The sequence below is a fragment of the Euleptes europaea genome, chromosome 20 (genome assembly GCF_029931775.1).
Source record: "Euleptes europaea isolate rEulEur1 chromosome 20, rEulEur1.hap1, whole genome shotgun sequence".
NCBI lineage: Eukaryota > Metazoa > Chordata > Lepidosauria > Squamata > Sphaerodactylidae > Euleptes > Euleptes europaea.
Genome location: NC_079331.1, coordinates 25,320,738 through 25,332,746, shown reverse-complemented (window position 1 = coordinate 25,332,746; position 12,009 = coordinate 25,320,738). Strand labels below are relative to the sequence as shown.

The 12,009-nt window shown below is 52.6% G+C and overlaps 1 protein-coding gene across 1 annotated transcript; it reads left to right on the top strand.

The window, feature by feature from the left end:
- The first annotated feature begins 9,342 nt into the window (after positions 1–9,342).
- Positions 9,343–10,734, top strand: LOC130492070 (zinc transporter ZIP1-like). The gene is made up of 3 exons (XM_056865855.1): positions 9,343–9,448; positions 9,540–9,670; positions 10,120–10,734. The coding sequence occupies exons 1-3, from the start codon at positions 9,343–9,345 to the stop codon at positions 10,732–10,734; spliced, it is 852 nt and encodes a 283-aa protein (XP_056721833.1).
- Positions 10,735–12,009: the final 1,275 nt, after the last annotated feature.

The window sequence follows — 12,009 nt, the reverse complement described above, 5'->3', positions numbered from 1 at the left end:
ATGGGTTGAAATTAAATCAAAGGTTTCTGGCTAAACATTAGGAAGAACCTTCTAACAGAGCAGTTCCTCAGTGGAACAGGGTTCCTCGGGAGGTGGTGGGCTCTCCTTCCCTGGACGTTTTTAAGCAGAGGCTCGATGGCCATCTGCAAGCAATGCTGATCCTGTGAATGTAGGCAGTTCACAAGAGGGAGGGCAGGAAGGGTTGTGTCGGGGCTTGGATCTTGTGGCCCTTTCTTATATGCCTTTGGGTTCAGGAAGCACTATTCCTCCAGGGCAGATTGGCCAGGGATCCTGGAGGGTTTTTTGCCATCTTCTGGGCATGGAGTAGGGGGTCACTGGGTGTGTGCGTGGGGGGATAGTTGTTAATGTCCTCATTGTGAAGGGGATTGGACTGGATGAGCCTGGTGGTCCCTTCCAACTCTATGATCCTATGATTTCTTCTAGCTGATGGCTGGTTTTCCTGAAGTGCTGCCAACTGTCCTCCCGGTCGCATCTTTGTTCTCATGGGAACTGAGTGGGGGTTGTGCCAGCAGAAGAAGCCCCCAGAAGCCCCAGAGAAAGGGGGCAATCTGGCTATCTGATGCCTGCACAGAACAGCTTGACCAGGAGAAAAACAAGAATACTTCTGAGATAGCTGTGACTGGCCCAAGGACACCCAGCAGGATTCATGCAGAGGAGTGGGGAATTGAACCCAGTTCTCCAGATTAGAGTCTGCTGCTCTTAACCACTACACCAGAAGAAGAGGCAGCTCCCCTGATAAACATCAGCTCCAAACAGAACAATAATCTTTGGGTCCAGGCCTGCTTACTGGATCTCTTTTTGTATTTATGAGGGTTTGTGGTTAAGAGCAGTGGTCTCAAATCTGGAGAACCAGGTTTGATTCCCCACTCCTCCACATGATCAGCAATCGCTAATCTGGTGGACCGGGGGCCATGGGAATCCACCAGAGGGCCATGGGAATCCACGTGTCCAAGCTGCTGCTTCCGAATATTTGGTCTTCCTTTTAAGGGTCACTGTCAGGGATGAGATTCCTCAGAACCCTCTGATGCATGCCCCCCCCACCAGGCTATCCATCAGAATGGTGCAGAGGAGGAATGCCACACCCACGGGAATGTCTGTCCTTCTGGGCAGGGCAGTACGGTCGGCTTTCCAAGCATGCCTGTTCTTGCACAGCCTGACTGCGCTCTGCTCCCCCATCCTGGCTGCGTAACTGCCCCACTTGGTGGAGCGGCGGTCTAATTAGACAGTTAAATCAACACGAATCACAGCAATCTGTGTTTAAAAATCAGTTATTTGTTCAGTGTTCCTTGATGTAGCAGCGGTAACAGCTGCAGATCTGTTTTAATGTGTACCGTTTTGCGAAAACCAGATGCAAACTTGGCTTGTAGCCATCTGAGGCACTGGGTGCTGAACCAAATGGTTTGGCCTCTGATCATCACGATCTAACAAGCTAACTTCGATGGTCGAGCACATTCACTGCCAATCTGCAGCATCCCTACCTGCCCTCAAAAGACAAAGAGGAGGTCCTGTCTGGAGGGGGCAGGGGCCACCCCATTGCAGGCCAGTCTACCCCGCAGGCCCACGAGTCACGCAGGCCATTCCCGTGACCAGCAGCCTCCAGCTTGGCCTGCTGACTCCGAAGGGTCTGAGATGATTCAGAGTCACCAGCAGGACACGCGGCCCCAGGGGGGGGGACTCCCAGCAGCTCTGGGGCGGGTCTTCCCAAGGGCATCCGCTCACATCCTCTCTGTGGTTCCAGACTTCAGAGCTCCCACAAATGTCTCTGCTCAGCCCAAGCCCAGCTGTTTTGTGCCTGTGGCTCTGCTTGCCCCCCTCTCCCCCAAAGTAACATCTGTGGGGATCCAGGGATTTGAGCACCCCACCCAACTAGTCAGCTGGCAGTTGGCAGTCAGCGTCAAGCCTGAGATGAGAGCAGAGGGATGACCTTGGGGCCCTAAAAGGCCAGCTTCACTACTTCGCTAGCCGTCTTTGCCTGGTTATTTAAAAGGGCAACGCTGTCTGAGAGATCAGGTTCCCTGGAGAACGTGGCCCTGCTTTGGAAGGTGGGCTCTGATTCTATGGCATTATACCTACGGCTGAGGCCCCTCCCCAGGCTCCACCCCCAAAACCTCTGGGAAATTCCCACCTCGGGGGTGGTGGCACAACCCCAGCTGACTTACTGAGCCCACAACAAATGCTGGCTTTGGTGTGTGTGGGGGAGGGGGGTGTTTGCTGGTTCTCTCCCCCACCATGTTTATCAGTTGCTCTTTTAGACGGCTTTCCCTGCAAGGAGCCCAGAGCTGCATCCATGGCTGTCCCCTCACAACAACCCTGTGAGGTATGTGAGGCTGAGAGAGACTGGCCAAGGTCACCCAGTGACCTTCATGGTAGAAGGAGGGTCTGTGGAAAGTATTGGCTCCGGGGTCCCACTGCGCACCCTGACAGGGGCAGCTCCAAGGTAGAGGGGGGAGTCCACTTTCGGGTGGGGGGGCTCCCAGACATCGAGGGGGGCATGACCGCAGCAGCCCATGTCGGTTGGCTGCATCTCTGTGTGCCACGCATGGGGTGTCAGTGGCCTGCCACTCCGGGATGGGTGGAGACTGGCGGGTGGCTACGGGCTCCACTGCCATCGCTAGACTCTCTGTGCCTGGCGAGGGGCGTGTCGGCCACTTTGCTCTCTGGGGAGTGAGCTGGGGTGACGCAGGCGCCGGGGCCACAGGACGGCCCTGCCGGGTTCAAGCCCTTGTCAAGCCCTGAGTTCACTGGCTGATGCTGGACTCGTCAGGGTCTCTCCTTAGAGGCAGGATAGGCTAAAAATGGGAGTGGACCGATTCTTCTGTCTCCACATACAGCTCAGGGACACTGAATCACAGCAAGAGCACTCAGCAAATCCATTCCAGAGAAGTCTCAAGTACAGACTCTCTCTGCCCACACCCCTGCCCCCATTCCACAGGGACAAGACACAGGCGTGGGGCACAGACAGACCGATTTCATTTGTTCCATCCTACAGATGGGGAACAGGCTGGCCAAAGGACAGTCATGGAGTAGTTAACCACAAAGATCACAACAACTGTGTGAATCTGTCTTTTGCCAAGGATTAAATAAGGAGCCCCCTAATGACCAGCATTAAGAGAAAGGGAGAAAAATGTTCTTCAGCCAAGAACTCCTTGCATCTAACGCTACAGTCACCACTGCTCTGGTTGAATTCTGTCATATTTGAGACTCTCAGTCCAGATTTTCACAGTGAGGGCTTATCACAGAGTACAGTTTGGGCCAGGCAACCGTCAGTCTTTCCAGGCCATGTTCCGTCTTCAGCTCCAGGGTGAAATTGTACCAGCAACAACCTTGGCATAAGTCAAAACTCTCCCTGGTAACTCATTGCTCACAAAGAGTTTTTCACTTTAAGGGCACCTTTGTGTCCCTTGAGACTGGACCCTGCAATAGTTTTTAATGCCAGCCCCGGCACCCCTGGGGGAATAAAGAAGTGCCTCCTCCTCTCGAGAGAAAGTCTGGAGGCACGCAGCCCCCACCCCCAAACTAGCCAAGACCACAGCTGAAGGCGCTGCAAACACCGGAACGTTCACGGGCACCTTCTCAAAAGCTCAGCTGAAGAAGGCAGCCCCGCATGTAGACAGGGGTGGGATCCCACAGATTTGGCAAGAAGGCACGCCTCAGCCAGCAACGAGCCAAGCAGACTGCAGAGGCCAGAGAAGAACCCTCGGCTCACACTCGGTGTCCAGGCCAAGCAACATCTCCATGGATGGGGTCCGGTCTCTCGCAACCCAAAGGTGCCCTTAAGGTGAAAAACTCCTTGTGAGCAATTAGTTACCAGGGAGAGTTTTGACTTAACCCAAGGTCATTGCTGGTACGATTTCACCCTGGAGCTGAAGACAGAACAAGGCCTGGAAAGACTGACAATGCCACTCTACCCTGGCATGCCCCATGCGGCCCGTTTCTGCATCAGCACCAAGGTCACATGGCTGCAACATCGGTACCTCACCTGCAAGATGCAGCAGTGACGTCACACCAGCAAAGTCTCAGTCACCTCAGCGTATTTAGGAGGGGACCTGGCATCTGAAGCAGCGGACAGCCCGTGCTTAGGATTGCTTCCTACAGGCGTAAGTCTTTAAGGTGTCGTATGTAACTCCTATAACTGAGCTGAATGATATTTAACAATGGACTTCAAAACTTTGACACACAACTGAAAAGTGCAATGGCTTTTAAGCAGATGGATGTTTCAGAGCAATTCCAGAGCCTTTAAAGAACAAACCCTGCCTGAGAAATCTTCATGATATTTCCACAGACTTCAAATAGAAAGTCTGAAGAAGAAATTCTATCTTGAATCAGGATGAGAACTAGATTCCTGTGACTTGTTTTGATATCTCTTACACCTTTTCTATGAACGTTTTATGGTTCATATTTTCTTATGCATACAATTTTAAAAGGTCATATTAAAAAGGTGACTGCATTTGGTTTAATTTTACAATGGTACTTTTAAGCATTTCCCTGTCCCCAAATATTGGTATCAAAGATCAGCACGGCTGAGGTTCTTTCAAGGCCTCCAGCCCCTCTGACACGTCCCAGGGCCAGAGGTGGATGAGCTGGTCTGGAGCGGTCCAAGGTCAAAGCTGGGTTATCTACAGAGTCCAGGTCAAAGTAATAAAATATAGTCCAAGAGAAAAGTCAGGGGTCAGTCCAGAGCCAGAGACCTACAGAGTTCAGAAATCAGTAAAGGCACAGTGTGGTAACACACATTGTTCCCACACCAGCCTGGCTGCCAGCATCTGCTTAAATACGCCTAGGAGGAACCAGCTGTTGAGGATGAGCTTCCTCTGGCAAGGAGTGCTGAGTCAGAGGAACCAGCTGTTGCTGGTTCCTCTGACTCAGCACTCCTTGTCAGAGGAAGCTCATTATCCTCATTGCTGTCAGCTAGCAGTGCTCTTAGTTGTGCTTGTAACCTAGCCCCCCTCCTAAACTCAAGGAGGAATGTCTGCACTCTGCCTGCTATGGTTCCTCCCTTCCACTGTCTGCTGCTTCTGGGTCCTCTTCCTCCAAGGAAGCCTCAGCAGTCTGACTCATGGTACCGCCCCCCCAGGGCCCACAGCAGACCACCAGTTCTTGGTCCACCTGCTCCTTGCAGGAATGGGTGGGGCTCTTGTGGTGTCACAGGGCCCCCCAGGGAGCCCTCTCATTTCCGCCTAGAGGCAACCGGGCAGGGCACTCGCCTGATGCTTCCTCACCTCAGCAAGAAATGGGAAATTGCCTGCAAGGGTGGTGGTGCCTGCAGCTGACCATGGCAGCTGCCGGCGTTCCATGAGAAGGAGCAGGCTGGCCAGACAGCCATCTGCTTTGTGGGGGCGGGGGGCTTTGACCCCAGCCCCCACTCCCTCTTTTTCTGTCACAGCCGCCATCGATATCACTGATGCTCTAGCCAGCTACTGTCCCTCAATGCCAATAATGTCCCCACTGAGCAGGGAGATGCTTCAGCTCTGGCAGGTGGGGCATGGAGCCCAGGAGCCCCCCCCCCTCCAAGTGACAGACCACTAGGGCTTCAACATAATGGGGCAGTAACAGTAAGATCCTTCCCTGGGGCTCTCTGTAAGCTCTCCAGACACTGCAGCCTCTGGGCCAGGCCAACTGAGCTGATCCTCAATCCAGGCAGAGGCGGAAGAAGGCGGAACCACCACCACCCTGCCCCAAAGGCAACTTATTCCCCCATCCCTCCGGTGCAGGAATGCGCCTTCTCAATCAGAGGCCAAACGCTAGGGTCAGGGCAAGGGTCTCTTGGCCAAGGACAAGCTGCAAAGAGCTGCCCACCGGCAGGCACAGGGGTGCATCTTTATGTCCCCCCCCAAAACAAGCTCATTGGAACGAGTGCTGAGCTCACACATAGGGAAAGAGGGGCCTCTGGCCCAAGGAGGCCAAGCACCCGGCGGCTTCACTACAGCGGCTAACAGAACGAGCAGAAAGCTGTTAGTTGGGATCAGTCATAATCTTGCTAGGTGGCCTCAGGCAAGCCACTCTTGCTGATCTGACCTACCTTACAGGGTTGTTGTCATGAGCACAGCAAGTCAATGCCTGTGAAGAAAACACAGGCTCAAATGAAAGGACTGACCAGATGTCTCCACAAAACCCACAAGAAGAGCACCTGCAACACCTTGAGCCAACCGCACTGGTGGGAGGTCAATATTTGAGTAAATAAATCAAAATAAAATTCGTATATTCCAAACGACACTGCCTTAGAATGTTAAAGTTCCATTTAGCCTTCTTAGCTGATAGTAGTAGACACCTAGTAGTAGCTAGACATATTCTCCCATTAATTTGCTTAATCCTCTTAACAGCATGGAAGATACCAACTCTGCTATCTCTAACAAGCAGGGTGGATAAAAATCAATTATTAAAAAAAATTACATTGATTTTTTTAATTTAAATCAGATTTTTTAAAATAAAATGTTTTTTGAGGAAAAGTCTATCTAAAGATAGTTTTCTATTTAAGGTACATTTTAGTCCAAAGGTAATTCATCATGAAATAAGGATTAGTTTTTAATTATGTAGCATGAGGCTGTATAGTCATGCAATGTTTAAATTTTTTAGTAAATGAATTCCATTAATCCATTCAAAATGTCATGCTCTTCCAGAGGTTTCTGTAAGATTATTTTGGGCAATTTTTCTATCTAGAAGATATTGTCACAGATGCTTGATTTTGCAGTTCTCAAAACTGTGAATTTGTATCTGTAGAGATAACATGCCTCTTCTTCACAGCAAATATGTTAAAATAAACACACAGAGTTAAGAAAAAGACCTTAATCCCATTGCTCCTTTGCAAACCTATGTACACAGAATCAACCCCTTTCCTCTGAAGTGCAAAGTTTCACGAAGTTAAGTGAACAGAATATTGTTTGGAGTGGAATAGATCTGCACAAGGAGCTAAGTGTGAGAAGGGAAGGGCAAGCAGTAAAAATGAAAATGAAACCTTTTGAGCAGAATACCCCACAAGTCTTGGGATCTTTGTGTGGATAGCCTGAGGGTTATCATATTATTATCTCCCTAAGGAGACCATCTATAATGGCAGCAGGCTGTAAAAGAGACCCAGTTTGGAAATACTTTAATGAAGTTCCTATGGCGCAAAATTCAAACAATGCAACAAAGAAATGCAAGGCGTGGTGGCTGGAATGAAACTTGAGATAGATAATTATGAAATTATTGCGAGGTGAACTATCCATGTATTTCTAATAGTATAAACCAAATCAGTAATTTTTTGGTATACCTGTAAAACTAATCTGAAAAGTTATTATTCTAAAAATGAAACCTTCATTTGGTTGTAAATATTAATATTATACCAGCAAAAATAAGTATGTAGAAAACCATGATTTAAATCTAGTCTTACTGACTAGTGATTTAAATCGTGATTTAAATGGATTTGATTTAAATAAAATCCACCCTGCTAACAAGACACATTTACACAGCCGTTGGAATGTATTCAGAGCCGTCTCATCGCATTGCTTTCAAACAAAAACTTGGCTTCTGCAGTTTCAATACCGTAAGGTCCAAGTTTTCTGTATTTTAAAAATGTGGCATTACTTTAAAAAACAAAACTAAAACTCTTCCTATTTGGGAGGAGGTCCTTGGGAAGGGAGAGAGAAGAGGAGGAGGGGAAAGAAATGGTGGAGCATCTTTGAAATTACACCCAAGCAGGCAGATTGGAAGGTTATTTCAAGAGTGTGGCGGGTGGTTTACTTTAGGAGAAAAGAAACCCACCAGGCAAAGCGGCAGAGTCTCAGCCAGCTCTGGCTGTGTGGGTGCTTTAACATCCTGGATCCTAACCGCCTGCCCCCTAAAGACACGGCTCTTGCAAGACCCAGGAGGAGTGACCCAGTCATTCCATCCCGTGAGGGCAGCCGGCCAGTGGTGCTTCAAGGACCCTTTCTTTTTTTCCATGGAGAGCCCAGTTTGGCTGATGGCTTTTCTGATGCCGGAGGCAAGCGACAGACACGCCCCACAGTCGACACCGAGAAAAATTAGGTTTTACTTTTATAGCATTCAAAATGAACAATGTAAAATTAAGTTTTCAGGCATCCTAACACACTTTATGTAGTATAGGTAAACTGCCTAGTAGCTGACACTTTGGATTGTAACTATTTCAGCCCTGTAACCAGTGGCGAATCAAGATGAAACTGTCTTCCTTCCAAAGGAACTGATGTTTGGGGTGCTCTGAAAAATCTTGATTCCTGGATACTGAACGAAGCCTTTGAGTTGTAAACCTTTTGTGGTGTACCAAACTTTTAGAACTCTGCTTTTCACCTGCAGGTTGGGCAAGAGGTTATGTGGCTACCTGGCCCAGCCCTGGGCTTCCTTACAGCAGGTCTGTTTTGGGTGGTGGCCACAGGGCATGGTCCTCTCTCCATCCTGCGGATCCCCCCCCCCCATTTTGCCGCTATCTTTCCCAAACCCAATTGGGTATAATCCTTTCAAAGGGCTGAAGTCAAAGCTCCTTTAGATGCCCTTCCAGTCCCCGAGTCGTCTGCCTGGGCGAAGAGACCTTGGTCATTTATGCATGGGAGGTTTTGCCTTGGATTCGCCTCTCTTTCTCTCTCTCTCGATGCACATTTCCCCCCATCCAAATTCTCAAAACCCAACAATGAGCTCCCCATGCAGAGTTTTGAGAATTCGGATGGGGGAAATGTGCATCTAGAGAGAGAAGGGGGGGGGGCAAATCCAAGGCAAAACCTCCCGTGCATGAATGGCCCTGAATGGGAAATCCATTCCGCATTTTCTTTGCAACTGGTTTTGTTCTGCCATGTATTTCAATGGAGCCCAGGCCAGTCAACGGGCATGCCTGGCTCCCATTGGTCTTCAATGGGGCTGCCAGCCTCTCGCCCACTGTTCCGAATGGGCCATGCTGGCATTCCTTTGAGGACGCCCCGCCGCATCTGCTGGCGAGCAAACACCAGCAAGGGGCTTCCAAACGCCGGGGGGGAGACGTGCCAAGGAGCCCCTCTGCTGCCCAGAGCTGTGAGGACGAGCGGAGACCTGGGTGCCGATTCGGCTCCCCCGGCCGAGGCCCGCGGACCCACCTTGCAGGGTTGTCCGGGACGAGAAGGCAGGGGGCGAAGGCCGCCGCCCGTTCGCAGCCCGGCCCGCGCCCCCCGCAGGGGCGTGGCTGGAGCAGGGCGGCGCCCCGCGTGCCGGTCACGGGGCTCCCCCAGACGGGCGCCGGGGGGGGGGCGGGCGGGGCGGGGCCCGGGGCGGGGGTCCAATGGGGGCCGGGGGCGTGGCCGCGGCGCGTCACGTGGCGCGAGGCTTGAAGAGGGGGGCGTGGGCGGGGGGGGGTCGCGCGGGGCCATGTGGGCGCTGCCGGCCGTCAAGCTGGGCTGCCTGCTGGCGCTCGGCCTCGGGCCGCTGCTCTGCGCCCTCCTGCCCGCCGCCCTGCGCCCAGCCGGACGCCCGGGTGCGTGCCGGGAGGGAGAGCGGGGGGGGGGAGGCGAGGGAAGGGGCCGGGGGAGGCGACCCGTCTGACCGTCTGCTGGTTCCCCCCGCAGGGCGCGCGCAGCACTGGCGGAGCGTGGGGAGCTGCGCGGCCGGCGGCGTGTTGCTGGCCACTTGCCTGCTGGACGTGCTGCCCGACTCGCTGGCCGACCTGCGGGAGGAGCTGCGCCGGCAGAGGCTTTCGGTACCGGGCGGCGGCGGGGCGCGCTGGGGGGGGGGGGAGGCTTGGCCAGGGCAGCCGGACACCCTCCGCCCTGAGGCCGGGCGGCCCATTCCGGTTTCGGCCGCTGGCGAGGGGCGGGGAGGCCTGCCCAGTGGCTTGGGGGGAAGGGGAGGTCTTGCTGTCCGCAGCTGGCAAACTGTCGAGCCTCCAGCTGCAGGAACAGTTGATCAGAACAGCAAGAGCATCCTTCACTCACCCTGGCGTTTCTGCTGTCAAGATTTTGATGGTGTGAAGTCTGCTCAGCATCCCAGAAAATTGGCTTTTGGCAAGGGCTTGGGGTGGTGGTGGCCAAGGGGAGGGGTGCTGAGGGAAGCCCCAAAAGCAGGCAGGCAGGCAGGCAGCTGCCTGTCGGTTCCCCCCAGGGTCTCTCCTGGCTCTTCCAACCGTTCTTGCTTTCTCTTGGGCCGCAGCTGGACTTCCCGATGCCGGAGCTGGTCGTGGCTCTGGGCTTTCTGTTGGTGCTGGTGACGGAGCACGTGGTCTTGGACTGCAGCGAGCCCCACGGAGACGAAGCCACGCTCTTGCTCTCGGCCTGCCCCGCACACCCTGGCCTTGAGGAGCAGCAAGCCCCCAGGCACCCTTCTCGGTTCCGCTCCCTGATTCTGACCCTGGCGCTCTCCCTGCACTCCGTGTTTGAGGGCTTGGCCGTTGGGCTGCAGGACACCCAGAGCAAAGTGCTGCATCTGGCGGGGGCCATCCTGCTGCACAAGAGCGTCGTGGCTGCCAGCCTGGGTCTGCTGCTGCTCCAGAGCCGGCTCCCCCTGCGCTGGCTGGCAGCCGCTCTGGGCACCTTTGCGCTCATGTCTCCACTGGGGGTTGGCCTAGGCATGGTGGTGACGCACGGCCCCGGCAGCAGCACCACCGCTCGGAGCATGCTGCAAGGCATGGCAGCTGGAACCTTCATGTACATCACCTTCCTGGAGATCCTGCCCCAGGAGCTGAATTCTCCTGCCTGCCGCCTGCCCAAAGTTCTCGCTGTGCTGTTGGGCTTTTTGGGCATGGCTGGCCTGCACCTCCTGGGCTGAGGCTGCCCAAGGGTCCAGGTGGCTGGGTTGTTGTTTTTTTAATTGACCTCTCATATTTTATGTCCCCATAGGCTTAATCTAACAGCCTTAATCTAAAGACCTCTTTTAAAATTAGCCTTTCCATTCTTTTAGCTGCTCCACCTGGCTGCAAACTCGGCCAGCAGTTTGGAAGTGTGTAGAGGGGCGCTGATAGGTCCCCCTCCCTACTGACTGCCTTGAGTGAAATCCAGGACAGGAAGTAAATTATAAGTTACTGTAAGGGGAGGCGCTGTTGCTGTGTTGTGCGCTTCAAAGATGATTTTATTAAAACAATCTTGCTTTGTTACAGTTTGGAAATTGGAGTTTCTGTATCGGATTTGTTATTCCATCCCATCCACTTCATACAGGCCACTTCATCTACAGGCCATCTTCATATCCATCCAACCCCCTGCTTAATGCAGGATCAGCCTAGAGCCACTACTTGAAGACTGCCAGAGAGGGGGAATTCACCACCTCCCTAGGTAGCTGATTCCACTGCTGAACTGCTCGTACTGCAAAACAATTCTTCCTAATGTCCAGCTGGTACTTTTCCATCCATAATTTAAACCGATTATTGCGAGTCCTATCCTCTGCTGCCAACAGGAACAGCTCCCTGCCTTCCACTAAGTGACAACCCTTCAAATACTTAGAGTGCAATCATGTCCCTCCTCAACCTCCTCCAGACTAAACATTCCCAACTCCCTCAACCTTTCCTTGCAGGGCCTGGTTTCCAGGCCCCTGATCATCCTCATTGCTCTCCTCTGCACCCGCTCCATTCTGTCCACATCCTTTTTGAAGTGAGGCCTCCAAAACTGCACACAGTATTCCAGGTGTGGCCTTATCAATGTGGTGTACAGCGGGACTATGACATCTTGCTACTTGGATATTATGCCCGTCGATGCACCCCAAGACCACATTAGCCTTTTTTTGCCGCTGCATCACAGACTGCTCATATTCAGATTACAATTCACCCATATCCCTAGATCTTGTTCACACACAGTGAACAGGCCCAGAAGTGTATCTGCCCATTTTCACATCTGCCCACTTTTCCAGTGCATTCAGATCTCATTGAATTCTAATTTTATCATCCGGGGTGTTTGCTGCTCCTCTCAATTTGGGGTCATCTGCAAATTTAAGGAGTAGTCCCTCTACCCCCTCGTTCAGATCATTTGTAAAAATATTGAAAACGGGCCCAGAACCGAGCCCTGTGGCACCTACTTTTTGGGTGGGGTTCTCTAACCCACCGAACTAGTCTAG

Excerpts from the sequence above, each read along its gene's own strand:
- LOC130492070 (XM_056865855.1), top strand. The coding sequence starts at position 9,343 with ATGTGGGCGCTGCCGGCCGTCAAGCTGGGCTGCCTGCTGGCGCTCGGC. Across the intron at positions 9,449-9,539 it reads GCGCCCAGCCGGACGCCCGG|GGCGCGCGCAGCACTGGCGG; the intron begins GTGCGTGCCGGG and ends TTCCCCCCGCAG. Across the intron at positions 9,671-10,119 it reads TGCGCCGGCAGAGGCTTTCG|CTGGACTTCCCGATGCCGGA; the intron begins GTACCGGGCGGC and ends CTTGGGCCGCAG.